Source organism: Nuphar pumila, chromosome 10 (genome assembly GCF_984573655.1).
Source record: "Nuphar pumila chromosome 10, dmNupPumi1.hap1.1, whole genome shotgun sequence".
Lineage (NCBI taxonomy): Eukaryota > Viridiplantae > Streptophyta > Magnoliopsida > Nymphaeales > Nymphaeaceae > Nuphar > Nuphar pumila.
The window spans coordinates 13,824,858-13,844,378 of NC_143258.1; the positions used below are offsets into that span (position 1 = coordinate 13,824,858).

Here is a 19,521-nt window from a genome sequence, read left to right on the forward strand (position 1 = left end):
GCGTAAGTAGTGTAAACAGTAAGCAGTTAAACGCAAGTAAACAGTTCAAAGCAAATAAGCAGTGCAACTGACAAACGCAGCATACGATTCAATTGATCGTAGGTTGTGAACCACCACGCAACTAGCTTGTTCTCGTTCCTAGAACGAGGTCACAACATCTAATCACCATCAGGACATCGTTTGTCGCTCACTACTTCTAACAAACGCGTTGTCCTGAACAACCTTAACCTATTCTCATCTCTCAAAGTCTTACGCGGCTAACCGTCACTGGTTATGACGCACTAAGGCGTCATACCTTCTCAGAAAAGCTCACCCTTCCGTAGAAGGTCCAAAACATGATCGCTAACGCAAATCGCTAACGATCTGATTCTCACACCTGAGTCAAGCATGTAATCATGCTTAAACAGAAAGCTGAAACTATGTATTCATAGTTGGCTATCACAAACAATCTCAGAAGGTCGTCACAGCTCACCATAACTTTTTATGGTAAGCAAAAACACAAGATCCACGTCGGATCATTTGGTCCGAGAGATATACGATCGGACAAGGAATTACCGCCCTAAAGGGTATAACTGATCTTGGACCCTATACTTCCTCATAGGAGTTCACCGTCTTTGCGGCTACCCGTTCGTGGACAGTGTACATCCTCACAGAGATCTCCTACTCTAGCCGGGTCACCTGATCTGGGAAAATTATAACCTCACAGCGAAACCTTTGGGAGATCAGTCCCTAACAAATGCCATATCCAATGAAAATCATTGCGATACACGCATCCACACAAATGACCGCTCTCAGGGTCGATAGCCACTAATACAAATAACAAGATCAACGCCAGGATCACCTGGTCTGGGAAATGTATAACCTCACAAGGAATTCCGCCCTAGATGGTATACCTGGTCTTGGATCATACACTTCCTCACAGGAGTTCACCGTCTTTGCGGCTACCCGTTCGTGGACAGTGTACCTCCTCACAGAGATCTCCCACTTTAGCCGGGTACCTGGTCTTGATCATACACGCCCTCGCAGATAATCCTTTGGAGATCAGGTGCTCGACAAGCACCCTACTCGGTGATACACGCATCTATACAATCGACTGCTCCGAACAGTTGACTGCTCTCGATGTCAATAGCCACAATATGGGCACAAGCATGTATATCAGCAATATGCATCGTATCACTCCACGCAGAAGCATATAATCCTACGCATCGTATGATTGCCACAAGGAATATTGCAATCCTCAAATAGGCCCTCAAAGCATGTGTAAACGACACATGAGAACGCGCAGATATGGCAATTCAATTGATTCTATGGGCGAAGGGTAACTAACTATACCCGTCAGCGAAACAAAACAACTGAATAAGACAAGCACTCATAACAATGCTCGTAAAGCATATAATTACCATAAAATGGCTCAGTCCATCGACAAGTAATTAAATTAGTTGTAAGGCATAAACCATTACATCACAAGTCATTCATAAGCAATCATACGGCGACAATTATATCACAATATGTAAGCAGCTTATAAGACAAGCGGCCACATCAATCATAGTTGCCACCAGTTCGTAAATTACGAGCTGTATGCAATCACATCAATCATAACAGATGCAAGCCAACAAGTGCTACGCTACAATAAGCACCAAACAGTTCGACCAAGGGATAAAGCGAGTCACATGCTAATATGTAGCAACTGGTATAATGCTATTATTATAAGCATTTAACTAGTATGAGAAACTTCTTATTACTCTGCAAAGAACTGCGTAAGCAGTTTAACCAACTAGAGTAACGCCTTGACAGGCGTGCACAACTCAACGAGTAGCATATTGAACTATCGAGCAAGCAAGCGAATTAGTAGTGCAGGCGAAGCAGTAGTGCAAGCGAATCAGTAGTGCAAGAGAAGCAGTAGTGCAAGCGAAGCTCACGACTCAACGACCAGTGTGAACAGACCTTATGTTTCGATAATTACGAACCTGCGGGTACGCGCAGGCAAAACGTAGAACCAACTAAGACTAGTTCGGGCGTCTATTATTCTATGTATTTTCAATAACCCGAATAGCTAGTTGAGTTCGCTCCAAAGGGACGGCTTTAGCCGAGAGAGGATTCCCCAAAGGAGGCTGTGCCACGTGTGAGAAATCAGATGTGGGAGTCACCTTACTATCGTAGCAAGAGATAGAGAGAGAGGTAAGAGGGAAGAGAGAAAAAAATGTTGGGCGGCAATGATGTCTTCTCCCCTTTCCATTGATATTTATATGTTGTACGAGTGGTACAATACAGTACAATAGTACAATACAGTACAGTATGTTGTACAATACAGTACAATAGTACAATACAGTACAGTATGCTGTACAATACAGTACAATACAGTACAGTAGTACAATACAGTACAGTATGCTGTACAAGTGGTACAATACAGTACAGAAATATATTCATTTACATATATATATTTAACAGCCTCCCTCAAGTTGAGGATGATCTTCAATCATGCTCAACTTGCCCTTAAGTAACCAAAATTGATGACTAACCAATCCTTTGGTGAAGATGTCTGCTACTTGGTCTTCTGATCTGACATACGAAGCCTCAATTTCTTCTGTTTCAATCTTTTGTCTAACAAAATGCTGATCAATCTCAATGTGCTTCGTGCGACAATGATGAATAGGGTTAAAAGAAATATTAATGGCACTTTGATTATCACATAAAAGCAGAGAGGAAGAGATAGGTTCATTCAACTCTTGAAGAAGATGCCGTACCCAAGTGACATCAGTTGTCCCTGCTGCCATTGCCCTGTACTCTGCCTCAGTGCTGGATTTAGCAATGGCCTTTTGTTTCTTACTACTCCAAGTGACAATATTTGGGCCAATAAAAACACAATATCCTGAAACCGACCTACGCTCATCAGGGTCCCCACCCCAATCTGCATCACAATATGTAAGTAAACGGTGTCCTGTAGTGAAGCTTTCATCTTTGTGATAGAGCAATCCATCTCCAATAGTCCCTTTCAGATATCTGAGAATACGCTTAATACATTCCATATGACAATCAGTGGGAGCATGCATAAACTGAGATGCTTGATTTACAGCATAAGCAATGTCAGGTCTTGTAAATGTAAGATATTGCAACATACCAACAATGCGGCGATATAAAGTGGAATCATGATATAATTGGCCTTCTTTTGCACTAAACTTATGATTTAAGACAAATGGGGTGCTGAGAGGTTTACAATTAATCATACCAGTGGTGTGAAGAATGTCAAGAGTATACTTGTGTTGACTTAGAGTGAGTCGATCATCTTGTCTATCGACTTCAACTCCCAAGAAGTATCGCAATGGGCCTAAGTCCTTCATCTTGAATTTGGCCATGAGTAAAGACTTGACCAAGGCAATATGTGCATCATCACTCCCAGTGATAATGATGTCATCAACATATATAAGAACCCAAGTAGTAACATGATCATTCTTATACATAAATAAAGAATGATCAAGTATACTCTTAGAAAAGCCATGCTGCTGAATTTCCATGGAGAAACTCTCAAACCAAGACCGAGATGCCTGTTTTAAACCATAAAGAGACCTCAATTTACAAACCCATGTAGCCGCATCATGTTCACTATATCCAGGAGGTTGCTCCATATACACCTCTTCCTTCAAGTCCCCATGTAGGAACGCATTCTTGACATCCAACTGGCTAAGAGACCAATCATGCTGAAGTGCCAAAGTGAGGATCACACGAATGGTGCCAATTTTGACAACAGGGCTAAAAGTTTCCTCATAATCTTGCCCATATTGTTGTGTGAATCCGCGTGCAACAAGGCGAGCTTTATATCTTTCAATGCTACCATCTGGTTTACGCTTGATCTTGTAAACCCATTTGGAACCAACAACATTTCTATCAACAGGTCGAGGAACAATATCCCATGTATGACATTCATGAAGTACTGCCATTTCTTCGTTCATAGCTTCAACCCAAGCTCGAGAATGGGCTGCCTGATGGAAAGTAGACGGCTCTTTCTCTTTGGCCACATTGGTTAGAAACAACTGAAAGTCAAGAGAAAAATTGTTGTAACTAACCCAACGATGGATAGGATGCCTTTCACGTGTGGATCGTCGAAGAGCGGGAGCCTCGTGAGATGGAGTTGAAGGGGCTCCTCGACGGGCATAAACCAAACCTGAAAACCGTGAAGGTGCATCCTGAATGATGGAGTTGTCTGCTTCAAACTGAATTGGTTCATCAACAACAGGATCTCTGATAGAGTCATATAGCAAAGTATCACAAAGCCATGGATCATAAGTAGTTTGCTCATATACCTGAGAAGTATCACAAGTGCTGAAATGGTCATCATCAAAAACAACATTTCTAGACACCTTAATCTTACCCAAAATAGGATCATAACATCTATATCCTTTATACCCATCGGCATATCCCAGAAATCTGCACTGAACTGCTCTGTCCTGAAACTTGTTACGTAAAGAATGATCCACATGGACATAACAAATGCATCCGAAAGCATGCAAATCATCATAAGAAGGGTGAGAACCGTGAAGCAAATAATAAGGAGACTGATCTCCTAATAATTCCATAGGCAACCTGTTAATGATATGCACTGCAGTGTGAAAAGCCTCAGTCCAAAGAGAGAAAGAAATATCAATATTGTGCATCATACTTAACGCGGTTTCAACAATATGCCGATGCTTACGTTCTGCTACTCCATTCTGTTGTGGAGTGTAAGGACAAGAGGAGTTACGTGTGATGCCATGGTCCTTTAAATATTCACTAAAATCATGAGATATGTATTCTCCACCACCATCACACTGGAAATAAGTGATATTTGAATTGAAAAGGTTCTGAACAAGAGCATGGAATTGTTTGAAAAGTTTGAACACTTCAGATTTAGATTTCATAAAGTAAATCCAAGTGTAACGAGTGAAAGAGTCAAGAAATAACACATAATAACGAGAGCCAGATAGAGATGAAACAGGAGCTGGGCCCCAAACATCAGAGTGAATAGTTTCAAATGGCTTGGAAGCTCTTTTATTGATACTTTGAAAGGGAAGTACATGACTCTTGCAGACATTACAACTAGGACACTTATGATCTAATTTGACTTTGGGAATAAAACCCTGAGAAGACAATTTGTCAAGGAACCCTTGACTACAATGACCTAACCGACGATGCCAAGAAACTGGCTTATTACATTGCATAACAGAAGAAGACTGACTCAAATAAGCAGGAAAAGATGGAGACACGGTAGATGACGTCTTCAAAGTCCCGGGGGCTGCTTCGAAGACGTACATGTTTCCGCGTCGTTCACCCTTAGCGAGCATCTTCTTGGTTCGAAGGTCCTTAAGACAAACAGAAGACGGAGTAAATTCCATGGATGAATTTGTTTCATCAACCAATTTAGAAACAGATAAAATGTTTTTCTCAATGGCAGGAGTGAGTAAGACATTTTTCAATGGTAGTGTAGATTGTGACAAAGAGAGAGATGCATTTCCAGTATGAGAAATAGGGTGGTGGGAACCATCTCCCGTGACAATAGTGCCAGTGCCAATATAAGGAACCATGTTGGAAAGTTTACCTGCATCAGAAGTAACATGTGCGGCTGCTCCAGAATCAATATACCAAACTCCATCATCATTCTGACGAAAATTCATGTTGTTAAATGCAGTCATCAGAATTTGTTGCACATCATGTGGCAACCCTGCACTCTGTCCCTGATCAGTACCCTGATGTGCTCGAAAATTACTCTGCGGCTGCCCCTGAAACTGTCTAACATTCATCTGTCCAGCTCTTGGTCCTGGCCTCCCTGCCTTGTTGCGATTCTGTGGGTTGTGCCAACAATCTGCTTTCACATGGCCACGCTTGTTGCAATGGAAGCAAGTAGGGACACGGGTACCTCTAGTGGCAGGTGGAGCAGTAGGAGTAGGAAGGAGTCCTCCACGGCCCATATGAGCAGCAGGTGGACGAAATGAGGTAGACCCAGATGTAAACATGACAGGATGAGGATCATCAATAAGATGATCTTGAGTCAAACTAACTTCATACTGTAGGAGTTTGGCCTGTAAATCCTCAAAGCATGGAAGTGTAGAGGCAACCTGTAATGCAGTGCAAAACATACGATATTGGGGCCCAAGGCTTCCCAATACCTGCTGAACAACATCTCTGTCAGAAACAGGATATCCAATAGCGGCCAACTGATCAATGATAATTTTAATATACCCTAGAAATTCAGTAATGGTCTTAGTTCCCTTTCGCATAGATTGGAACTGCCATTTCAGTTGAAGTGCACGTAATTCAGAAACCTGTGAATAAGAGTGAGCAAGATGTCTCCATAGTTCTGCAGCAGTAAAATGGTCAGAGATAGTTTGTAATATACGATCAGATAACGTGGCAGTCAAATAGGCAACCACAGATTGGTCCTTCTGAAACCAAACATCATACGCAGGATTTGGAATAGCAATGCAACTCACCTTCCAATCATTACCAGTTACCTCTTGCGTAATAGTCATAGGTGGGGCGGGTGATCCCCCATCCAGATGCCCGGAAAGACCATGACTTCGGATAAACGGCAGAATTTGGCGTTTCCAAAGTAAGTAGTTATCATGAGTTAATTTGTGAGAAACAAGTTGAGAAAGAAATCCGGGGCTGATTTTAGAATCCATAAGGAAGAAGATCAAAGATGAATCAAACAGCACGACAGAAATTCGTAGGTTGTACGGACAGAACCGTACGGACATAAATTTTTGAGTTTTGGAAATCACGATTTTTTAGTTAATCGTGCAGAATGTACGATTTATCAACTATATTGTAAGAAATAGATAAGAAATCACAAGAAGTTTGAGAAAAGAGGCACTTTTGAGAAATGAGGGTTCCCAAATTTGGGGAAAACAAAAATTAGGGTTGATAAAATTGGGGATAACAGAATATGTAAGAAGGAAAAGATGCACGATATGAGGAAATGAAGAAACGACGTCGAAATATAGTGATTCAACGGAGAAACAACAGAGAAAAGATGAAAAAAAAACACTTTCCTTGAGAATGCCCAAAAACGCACGTCAAGGTCCTTAGGGGCCTTCCAGATGATCGTGATTACCATGCCCTTGGCTCTGATACCATGTGAGAAATCAGATGTGGGAGTCACCTTACTATCGTAGCAAGAGATAGAGAGAGAGGTAAGAGGGAAGAGAGAAAAAAATGTTGGGCGGCAATGATGTCTTCTCCCCTTTCCATTGATATTTATATATTGTACGAGTGGTACAATACAGTACAATAGTACAATACAGTATAATAGTACAATACAGTACAGTATGCTGTACAATACAGTACAATACAGTACAGTAGTACAATACAGTACAGTATGCTGTACAAGTGGTACAATACAGTACAGAAATATATTCATTTACATATACATATTTAACACCACGGACGCATCCAACTTCTGCAGAAGTGTTGAGCTAACAAATGTAGCCCCTTTCCCCTAACTCCAATGACTGGGGAGGCCGGATCGTTGCCCGTAGGGTGGTTGTTAACAACCTGTCCATTGGAGTTTGTATCACTCTGTCCTCTTCCTTGACAGACACAAAGAAGCGAATAGGTACGTTAGGGGTTGCTTAACTAACGACCCATTCTATGCTGTGGTATTTAAACCACTCGAGCATCTTGCCTGTGAAGGTGAATGTGAGGCCATTTATGTGATTACAGCATTGTGCATTTAGCACTATCCGAGGTTGTACGACCGTCTCATCCGATCATCGCAGTACTAGACGTGTCGTGCACGACTACAAGTACTCTAGGATGAAGGGGGTATAGCTCCTTAATAGAAGCCTCAACAGGAGTGTTTCACAAAGATGTAGAGTTTATCAACTTTACTCTATCTTTTGAAGCAGCAGTACCTTGTGCCAACATGATGCATGTGATTATCTCAAATCACATCCGCTATCGGGGTATCTACATGTCTCGCATGACTCGATACCGGCCTCGATAGACGGGATACGAGTTTCTCAACAAAACACCTGCTAAGAAGTTCGCTTGAACCCCCAATTCGGGATCACCCGAGATATGCCAAGAAGGCGAGCAGAACCAGCCAGTCACATCCTTCCAAATGCTTCGATTTGGAGCAAATTCTACATCACATAGAACACTACATTATCCTCTTTTTAATTAATTAATTAATTTATTTAATATTTAATTATTAAATATTACTGTTGAGAATAAGTGGTTTTAAGTAAAGTAATTTTATAGTAAGATGCTTTTTGCAATTTTATGTTTATAATGGGGCTTTCTTGTAATTATGTTTTAAGCCTCTCTCTATTTAACATAGAGAGAGGCCCTAATAACATTACGATGCTCTCGATTTTCTGTGCAACTTTCTCTCTCTCTCTCTCTCTCCCTCTCTCTCTCTCTCTCTCTTCTCGTCTCCCTCTAGGGCTCGGTCCATCTTCTACATGGTATCAGAGCTTGGCCGATCGTGGAAGCGTGATCAACTGTGACGTTGGTATCGACTGTGACGTGGGTGCGTGATCGAGTGAGATCAAAGCACAGTCGATCGTGGAGGCTTTCTTGAGCGTGATCAAACCTCGATCCAATGTGTAGTTTTTCTAATCAGGTCAGCGATTTAAATTATTTTTTTTAAAGATCTGATGACAGATCTGGGCATGCTGCTGGTCGTGGATGCCTGCTGTGGATTTTGTATCGTTGGTAGTTCCTGCCGTGATTCTGGTAACTACCCACGCTGGGAGTTTGATTGCTGTTAGGCGTGTGCTTGCTGTTGGTGATTCTACATATAGTTGGGGCCTTGTTGTTTTTTCTTTCGTGAAGATCTTGATATCGTGGATGATTGCTGTTGGGAGTTTTCCTGCTGTTGGTGGTTCTACATATGGTTGGGGCCCTATTTTTTTTAATTTGCGTGAGATCTTGATATCGTGGACATCGGTACAGTGTGCACTGACCCATGTCAGTTTCTATGGGTTACTATCTTTGCCTTCTAACCTGCTGAGAATGTTTAAAAGAAATCAGTGCTTCTATCTCAGCCGTGATACCCTGATTTTTGGGTCCTGAGTGTTTTTTTTGTGGTGTCATGTCATGAATTTTTTTTTGTTTTGGAAACAGCACTCCAACACGTAGTGGTGTTATGAAGTTCTGTTAGTCGTGATTCACTGATGTGCTGAAATTTTGTTTTCTGTTTGTGGGCTGCTGCTCACTACTGTCGTGGGGTTTGTTTTGTTTTGTTCGTGTGGGAACAGTTGCTGATTGTATTATCAGTTGGTGTGTGAGTGTAACACACGGTTATCCCTGTTTCTGATTGGAGGCTGTCTATTTGTTTTGAAATTAGAAGTATGGCTGAAACTTCGAAATGTGATTCAAAATTGGAAAATATTGGAGAATATAAGGCATTTGCCAATCCATTTTCGTACGGCTCGTCTGTTAGGTTGAATGAGACTAACTATGCCAGGTGGTCCAGAACATTTATGATGTCGGTATCTGGACATCGTCGAAAACATATCTTGTTGGAAGTGGAACCCACTGAAAAGGTGGGAAAATATGTTACCTGGGATGAAGATAATGACATAGTTATGTCATGGATTATGAATAGTGTCGAACCCCATATTGCAGATGGTTTAATTTACTATAATACAGCTAAACAGATGTGGGACAATCTCCGAGATACATACTCACAAGAGACTAATGTGAGTCGTATCCTACAAGTCGAACAAGAAATATATAATTTACAGCAGGGAGATCAAACCTTGGCCCAGTACTATGCCTCTGTAAAAGCTGCGTTTGAAAGACTTAATGCTCACAGACCCCTCTGTTGTTCGAAACAAAAGGATCATCAAGAACAAACTATGGTTGCCAGGTTTCTTACAGGTTTATCTTCAGATTTCTCTGTTGCCAAAGTCCAAATGCTGACTGGTTCGGATGTACCTACTCTTGCTGAGGCATATAATCGTCTGAGCAGACTTGCGATATCTCTTCCACATTCTCAGCCTGTGACTCAGTCATCTGCCTTGGTTGTCTCATCTGGTTATGGACGTGGAAATCTTCAGAACATCAGAGGACGAGGTCGTGGACGAGGTATGGGCGGCAGAGGAAAGCTTCAATGTACATTCTGTGGAAAATCTGGACATTTAGAAGATCGTTGCTGGGATAAGCATGGTCGACCAACCTCCTCTTCATCAAAGTCATATGCTCCTAAAGCACATGTTACTACTCTCGAGGCAACAAAGGCACAGGAAAATATCTCTGCAAGTGACAGTAGTATCACCCTAAGTCGTGCTGAGTACGATGAGCTGATAGCTCTTCGTCCTTTGAGTTCTACCTCTCCTATTGCTGGTGTTGCCTATTCAACCGAAAATCTTCTTCATCCGACTGACAGTAAGTGGATTATTGATTCTGGTGCATCCAGACATTTGTGTGGAAATTCACTTGTCTTTTCAGAACTAAAGGGTATTAAGGCCCAGCTTGGAGTCTCATTAGCCGATGGGAGCACCTCCCCGGTTGTTGGTCAGGGAAATATTTCTATATCCTCCTCATTACAGTTGAAAAATGCTCTTCATGCTCCAAAATTTTCTCAAAGTTTACTTTTTGTTAGCTGCCTTGTAAAAGAACAAAACTGTAGAGTAATATTTGATCCAATGGGTTGTCATTTTCAGGATTTGCTGACGGGGAAGAAGATTGGTGGAGGCTATGAAGAAAATGGAATTTACTACCTACATCATCCAATGGGTACTGTTCATGCTGCAGTGGAACATTCATTCAGTCCTGCTCAGTGGCATCGTCGTCTTGGTCATCCTTCATTGTCAAAGCTCCGTTTGGTCTTTCCTCAGATTTCTTCCACCACATCCTTCCAGTGTGAAGCATGTCAGCTGGGCAAGCATCATCGAAGTTCGTTTCCTTCGAGTCAGAGTCAGTCTAGTAATAAAGTCTTTGAACTTCTTCATGCAGATGTATGGGGTCCTAGTAAGATTCCTACTAGGACTCAGTGTTGATACTATTTAGTTATTGTTGATGATTTCTCTAAGTTGTCATGGGTGTTTTTACTAAAGGAACGATCTGAAGTTCCCAGTATTATCAAATCTTTAATTCTTGAAATAAAAACTCAGTTTGAATCTAGTGTCAAGATTGTTCGCACTGATAATGCTCTCGAGTTTAAATCACACAATTTGTTACAGTTTTACCAAGATAATGGCATCCAACCACAAACTTCTTGTGCCTATTCATCTCAACAGAATGGGGTGGCTGAGCGAAAACATCGTCACCTACTTGATGTTGCCAGGACCATTATGATTCAATCCAATGTTCCTGCGTTATACTGGGGAGATGCAATTACAACTGCTTGCTATCTGATCAACCGCATGCCTTCCTCTTCTGTGGGTGATCAAATTCCAATTCATATCCTAAAACCCAATACCCCCCTCTTCTCCCTCTCGCCCAAAGTATTTGGATGTGTTTGTTTTGTACACAAACTTGGTCCTGACCGTGATAAATTAGCTGCTCAAGCTACAAAATGCATATTTATCGGTTATCCCAAAAATCAAAAGGGATATCGATGTTATGATCCTACTTCTCGCCGAGAGTATGTCAGTGCGGATGTATCTTTCTTGGAATCCACTCCATATTACTCTAGTACCGGTTCCCCGCTGCAGGTTGATCACACTGAATCTTGTCCATTACCTATACCTCCTTTTCCTTTGGAATCCGTGCCCTCATTCCCGAACCACACTTCATCCTCTTCCTGATTTCATAATCCTCCATTGGTATATGTGCGTAGAGTTCCACCTCCACAAGCGCCTCCATCTTCTTCTTCCCTTGAGGTACGTTCTACTGACAATAGTGATCTTCATGATGATAACAGGCCGATTGCTCTACGAAAGGGGATACGACAATGTACATTATATCCCATTTCTCAGTTTGTCTCCGAAGCTAGAATTGGAAATCAGATGAAATCTTTTATTTAAGCTTTATCTGCTGAAACTATTCCTTTGAACTATCAGCAGGCAAAGCTTGATTCTCGATGGAAGCTGGCTATGCAAGAAGAAATGGATGCCTTACTATCTCAGCATACATGGGATCTAGTTGATTCCCCAGCGGATGCTGACATTGTTGGATGTAAATGGGTATATACTATCAAATACAAATCGGATGGTTCACTTGAAAGGTACAAGGCCAGATTAGTAGCCAAAGGGTATACTCAGACATATGGTATTGATTTCTTTGAAACCTTTTCTCCGGTTGCACGGATGGGTACCATTCGTCTTGTTCTCTCAGTAGCTGTTCAGCATGGTTGGAGCTTGTCCCAATTAGATGTGAAAAATGCATTTCTATATGGGGACTTATCTGAGACTGTCTACATGCAACAACCTCCAGGATTCGAGGTTGAGGGGGAGTGTCAGAAGGTGTGTAGATTGAAAAAGGCGATTTATGGCTTGAAACAAAGTCCCCGTGCATGGTTTCAAAAATTGTTTGAAGTGATGTCACGTTTTGGCTTTAATAGGTCAGCAGCGGATCATACACTATTTATAAAGAAAACTAGCTCTGGCATAGTTGTTATGGTGGTATATGTGGATGACATCATTCTTACAGGCGATGATGTGAAAGCTATTGAAGCCACAAAGGCTCATCTTCAAAAACACTTTGTTACAAAAGATCTTGGTTCACTCAGGTATTTTCTGGGTATAGAAGTTGCCAGGAGCCGTGAAGGGATGGTTTTGTCTCAACGGAAGTATGTTCTTGACTTATTAAAGGAAACAGGAATGTTGGGAGCTAAACCAGCAAATATTCTCATGGACCATAAAGTTCAGTTGTTTGAAGAAGGGTCAAAACTAGTTGATAGCAAAAGCTATCGCTCCCTAGTAGGGAAACTACTGTATGTAACTGTGACCAGGCCGGATATTGCTTTAGCAGTAAGTAAAGTTAGTCAGTTTATGGACAAACCAACTGAGGTACACTGGAATGCAGCTATTATTATTCTCAGATATCTAAAATCTTCCCCTGGAAAGGGGTTATTGTTCAGGAAAGGTGGACCTCTAGAGATAGTGGCCTATTCTGATGCTGACTATGCAGGATCTGTAGTGGCTAGAAAATCTACCACAGGATTTTGTGTGTTCTTGGGAGACAACTTGATCTCTTGGAGAAGTAAGAAACAAAATGTGGTTTCTAGGTCGAGTGCAGAATCAGAATATCGGGCTATGGCCCAAACAGCTGCTGAATTGATGTGGGTTCGTACTGTTCTTCTTGATCTTCAGGTGAAGGTTTCCTCTCCCATGACCATGATGTGCGATAACAAAGCTGCAACATATATAGCGAACAATCCTGTATTTCATGAGAGAACAAAGCACATTGAAGTTGATTGTCACTATGTAAGGGATATGGTTCAAGCTGGTCATATCACTACCAAGTATCTAAAGTCGGAAGACCAAGTTGCAGATATGTTCACAAAACCTCTTGCCAGACCAAATTTCTCAAAATGTTGTGACAAGCTGAGCATGATTGATATCTATGCTCCAGCTTGAGGGGGAGTGTTGAGAATAAGTGGTTTTAAGTAAAGTAATTTTATAGTAAGATGCTTTTTGCAATTTTACGTTTATAATGGGGCTTTCTTGTAATTATGTTTTAATCCTCTCTCTATTTAACATAGAGAGAGGCCCTAATAACATTACGATGCTCTCGATTTTCTGTGCAGCTTTCTCTCTCTCTCTCTCTCTCTCTCTCTCTCTCTCTCTCTCTCTCTTCTCGTCTCCCTCTAGGGCTCGGTCCATCTTCTACAATTACATTCTAATAATATTCTAGAGGGTGTCACCCCCATCTGCAAGTCTCCCTAGAGTAGAGTTCTACTCCAAGTAGAACTCTACCTGCCCAAATCTGGATCCAAATCCATATGGATCCTACCTGGACCAAATCCTAGTTAATGTGCCCTAGAATGGGTCCAAATCCATATTAACTTGGATCAAACGGAGCGGATCCAGTCTAATCCAATGCAATAAAAGGCAAAAATAGAGGCGAGTCATTTTTGAAAAACGCGATTTTCGGGCCAACCACAACCTGATTTCAAAAAAACAAGATACCGACATACTCAGAATTACAAGGCGCATCTAACGGTATACATACCTGATTTTTGCCTCTGAATTTTGCCTAAATTTTGCTCGATTTTCGTTCGAATTTAAAGGTTAAAAACAAAAAAAATCTCAAATATTAATTGGCTCAACTAGGTCTCGTCAGTGGGCTCTGGGCCACGCCTAGACCCAGCTGATGTCACCTATTTTTAAATATGTTTTCCACGATTTTTATCAATTTCATTAAATACTTAATTTAAAAATCATGGAAAAATACACGATATTACAATTGTTCTCCATAGATGCATTAACTTTTTGCTATCATCCAGCTACTTCACACAAGCTTCTATCGGAACCATAAATGAACTCGTGCTTGCATGAATCTCTTTCGTGGCATGTAGTTCAAAACCTCTGATCATTTTGATCTTTTGAAATTCAACTAGGATCAATGCTCTGATGTACCAATTGTTACAGACTTAAGGAGGTGAGATGATGGATCTTAGTCGGTAACAAGAAGATCGGGAAGAAGTGAAAATATCAACTAGTGAGGAAGGGCCTGAAATGGGGAAATTATGGGTTGAAGTGGATCAGTTGAGAGAAATGCATAGGCTTAGGGTCTCTCTAACAGTAGGAGATCAGCTATCCTATTGGTAGAGCCAACTCTGTAACAGCTAGGGGAAGAATCCAAGCATTAGACCCAAATCCTTGTAGGAAGAAGGCCAAAGGGAGAAACTCTCAGAATTCTCATTGGATGGCCAAATGAGTACAAGAAGACCTTATTTAAAGGCTCCAATAGCTCCTAAAGAAAGATACCCAATATGTCCTTAGTCTTATTTACAGCTCATGTAACACCCCCCAAACCATAAAGTGCATTCCGCTTATTACAAGGAAGCAACAAGAATACCCAACTCATGTACAAGTACAAGGTCCCACCTCTCCTCCGTGGATGCCTGTGGGTTGCTAACAATATCTCATAGGCAGTCCAACAGTACGATTTGCATGGTTAAACAGGTCATATCACACCATTTTTCAAAAAACAAAAATAGTAAAAACTTTACACTGTTTATGTTTTTGACCGTATATAATATGGTCAGTTGCAGTTGACTGCATCAGACACATTCAAAGCTGTGTCCAAGGCGAGTCGCAGCTATTCCGCATCATCTGAATGTGTCACTATTACATGCAGTATTTTGGCAAGTTCTTGTGACATAGTTAGTATACCCTCAGAGCATTAAATTCCAAGAGATCAATACAGATTAGTCCCGAACAAGCTTTACCTGAAGTAAAACACCAAAAGATTGTGGTTGTGTCTGGAGTGCACACTTCAAGAATCCCACCCACAATTTTGGGAATTTCCAAATCTGCAATCATTCAGATATGTTCAAGAGGCTAAGCATGATAACTTAACAACAACCTCAAAAACGTTGCTATTAATTAATAACTAAAAAACAGGCCACACATCATCCTAAAGTTTTACACAGACCCACAAGGTGCTGAAGTGATGCTCTCCTCTGTATCAATCACATAACCATTAAATAGTGGTAACACCAATTATGTTTTTGTGAAAACAAGTCAGTATGTAAAGTATACCTGCTTGTTAACAAGGCGCAAAAGGATATCCATTACAAAGTCCACCTGAAATGTTCCAAGTTGACCATATTAGTAGCCAATCTTCAGTAAGAGTGACCACCATAGGCTGAGTTGCCCAAACACGACACTTTCTCAACAATGCCCAAAGGTTAGGCCTAGCTACACCCATCAAGCACAAACATTGAACTCAGACCTAAATTATAGCAGGTTTAGATGACAGGGACTTAAATCTGAGACCTGAGCTCAGTGCATTAATTGGTGTGTTGGAATTGAGTAAAGAAGGAACCATTAGTGTATAACAAAAGCATCATGACCAGTGTTATTAAAAATGCGCCTCGAGGCGCAAAAGGCACGTCTCATCTTGAGGCGAGGCCCTCTGCGCCTCAAGGCGCCAGCCTGAGGCATGAAAAAAAAAAGAAGAAAGAAGAAGAAGAGTTTTCCAGTTATGTAATCAGTTTCTTAGTTACTTTTATATGTTATATTTAATTAGTTTTTTTATGTTAATCTCTTATGTTTTAACTTTTATAGGTTAATCACATATTTTTTAGTACTTATTTGAGATTTTCTATTGCTTATTGGTTGTTGCTTTATAGGATATTATATTTTTCAATTATATAATTAGTTTTCCAGTTATGTAATCAGTTTCTTAGTTACTTTTATATGTTAATCTCATATTTTTTAGTAATTGTTTGAGATTTTCTATTTCTTATTGGTTGTTACTTCATCAATAAAGCATTTCTTTATTTATTTGTATTTTTTGATATTTTTTATAATTTTATTTTAAGTTTTCAAAAAAAAATTGAGGCTTAGCTTTACGTAGGCTTACGCCTCGCCTCAGTTTTTGTTGGAGCGCCTCGCTACGCCTCAATGCTTTTCACAACACTGATCATGACAAACAAGTTGTATTTTATCATTCCACCAGGGATTTTGAATATTTACAAGAGTAACTTCCTGACAAAGAAAAAATAGATAACATATTTTATTATGCCAATTGATTGGACGATTGCATAAATAAATACAAGGGCCAACTAACATGGTTTAAGATGAGGCTGTATTGGAATGTTTTGCAGACTGGTAAAAGTACATAGTTTACTTACTAGGGAGGGAAAAGCTCCAACGGACTGTATGACTGTGCGCATGAATAACAAAGGAAGAGGAATCTGTTCAACCTGTTTGAGGAAATGGGTAGGTTGAAAAGTGATCAGCCCTTTGCAACCATTGGAACACATAATCAATCTTGAGTAATGGGGCAACATACCAGTTGATTCAACACTTTGGCTAGAACTTGTTGGGAAAAATATGCACGCAGCTCAAAACAAGCAGAGCATGCATCCGTGACCTGTTTATCAAAGCAATTCATCAAAACAATGTAAATTTCTGAGATTCGATTAGCATAAATTGCTTCCTGTGTTACATAGCTGCAGGTGCAAAGGGTGTGACACGACAATTTCAGAAAACTTGGGTGTGGGGGTATATATATATATATATATAGGGTAGTGGGAAGCTACCCGACTGCATCCCTACCAGATGGTACGAGAATGCTTGGGACCGTCAATTTTTGGTGTTTTTTTTTTTAAATTCTGACCTTACAGATGTGTTCAGTATGATTGATATACTAGAAATTGACACTTGGATCATTTGATTCCGATGCATGGATAGGTTTTTATAAGGTTCAAAAATCAACGGTCTATAATTTTCATAAATTTTTTAGGCTTCAAATACCATTTTTTCATCCAAAATGCATGTTCCAAGTGTCAATTTCTAGTAAATCAATCATGCTGAACACATCTGTAAGGTCAGAATTTCGAAAAAACACCGAAAAAATTCTTAGTGGGTAGGGTTGGTACGTTTTCTATATGGTAGGTCTCTCTCTCTCTCTCTCTCTCTCTCTCTCTCTCTCTATATATATATATATATATATATATATATATATATATATATAATGCCATTGCATTTAAGGGTGTTTTGTTCATTAGAGTCCATTTTAGATTCTCCCCTCTATCAAATGTGTCGAAGGCATAAGTTGGCAAAGACAAGTAAATGGTGAGGAGTTATTTAGACTTGTTTTGCCTTCTTTCTCTAAACAACCACAAGCAAATGTACCAGCAGAAATTTGTACCTTTTTCAGGGCTATGTCATCTTTCTCGGGATCAATCCCATGAATAGCAATTAAGACTTCAGCAGGAGCAAGAACAGGTCTGGATCCCTGCAAAGAAAACATTTTTAAACAAAAGAACAAGTTAAGGAACTTAGAGAAAATATGTAACTCGAAAAATAGCAGAGTTGAAGCCAAAGATGAATTATTTAACACAATATACAGCAATGCACTCTTAATCCAAACAACCATTCACTACAAATTTTCAGAAAAAATAAAAGGGGTTTCCAACATGACATGGCAAATCAAGGGGAAGGATGCCATCAAACAAGTGAAACAGGCTAATGGAAGTAAGCAATCCTATCACGTAACATCTCAATTATACCAAACACCATATGCTAGTTTGAATCACCTATATAGGATAAATGTAGGATATTAACAAGATGGTGCAAACATGCAAGTGTCAATTATAGCAAACACCAAGCACTAGTCCTAATCACCTAGAGAGGATAGGTGTGTTAAGATTCTAATATATATATATATAGGTAAACCGGAATATCCATCAGGGGTATTTCGGTCATGTTACATTGTAATAGAAGTCAGCCCATTAGAGGCTGACTGTATAAATGTTATTTTTTTTTGTATCTTTGCTTTTGGTACCACTGATTGGGACAGTTCCAACTAGCTGTTGGAGCTGCTCCCAACAGTGGAGCAGCCCAACAGCCAGTTGGGCTGCTCCTTATTCCTCTTGCTTGTTATAAATAGGGCTTCAAGCCCTTGTAAACTCTAAAGTTTTCTAAGCATTTGTTTAATACAAAAGCATTTATTTTTTACCCTTGTGTGGGTGGTGTGGATTGATCAATTAGTGTTCTTTTTTATTGGTTGTGTTCTTGTAAGTCCATAAGAGACACTTGTTTGCTTTTGTTCTCATTTCATTACATGGTATCAGAGCTTTGGTGCTCTTGGGTTGTTATTCACTCTTTAAGGCCAAAAGGAGGATCATGATAATTGGTGGAGAATCTGTTCGTACATTGGGAAGCGCACCATCAAAAGATCTCAACAAAATTCTTGCTACATTCTTTTTTCTATTTCTCTCTTATCTCTTACATATTGGCCCGAGTTTTCCTTGGGTTGAGATCACGCTGAGTGATGGACCCCAGTCTGCGTTTTTTTTTCCTGAATAGATTTTTTGCTGAGCGAAGTTCGATTTGGTTGGATCGGTATATGTAATCATAAAACAAATATTTTTATTTCAGCTTCAAAAGTTATATCAAGGTTGTGATGGAATCTGCGTTTTTCACTGATTTAAACCCCACAATGGGTATTTTACTTTGAAATTTTTGTATCTGGTGGAAAGAAAGTGTAGATTGGTGGTTACTGCGTATCTTGATTTCTTGACTATCTTGATCATGTGTCTTGAATGAGTTTAATAAACAAAATAAAAAGAAAAGGGAACCAGGGTTTGGTGTTGTAATATCGTGTATTTTCATACTTAGTTAAATTAAGAAACACTGAAAATTTGGATAAGTGTTGTAAAAATATAGGAAGAACCCTCGAAGTTAGGATGTGATAATTGAGTCTGGGCGTGGCCCAGGTCTCATTGACAAGACTGAAACAGGCCAATTAAAAGGTGATACAACAACAACAAAAACCAACAACTACGCCTTCATCCCAAAACAATTGGGGTCGGCGATATGAACCAACAAAGAAAATCATTCTGGGTCTTCCACATGAATCTTTCTCCTCCATTCATTTCTATCCAATGTCATGTCCTCGGTGAGGTTCAAAGCATTC

At 40.2% G+C, this 19,521-nt stretch overlaps 1 protein-coding gene across 3 annotated transcripts in view; it reads right to left on the reverse strand.

The window, feature by feature from the left end:
• ESP4 (HEAT repeat-containing protein) overlaps positions 1 to 19,521 on the reverse strand; it is a 249,664-nt gene that overhangs the window by 31,641 nt on the left and 198,502 nt on the right. For all 3 annotated transcript variants that reach the window (XM_090018877.1, XM_090018878.1, XM_090018876.1), the window contains 5 exons: positions 17,752 to 17,838; positions 16,891 to 16,971; positions 16,730 to 16,801; positions 15,633 to 15,677; positions 15,320 to 15,403 (listed from right to left, as the gene is read on the reverse strand). In XM_090018877.1, the coding sequence (XP_089875003.1) occupies positions 15,320 to 15,403; positions 15,633 to 15,677; positions 16,730 to 16,801; positions 16,891 to 16,971; positions 17,752 to 17,838 (369 nt within the window). The remainder of the gene's footprint in view (positions 1 to 15,319; positions 15,404 to 15,632; positions 15,678 to 16,729; positions 16,802 to 16,890; positions 16,972 to 17,751; positions 17,839 to 19,521) is intronic.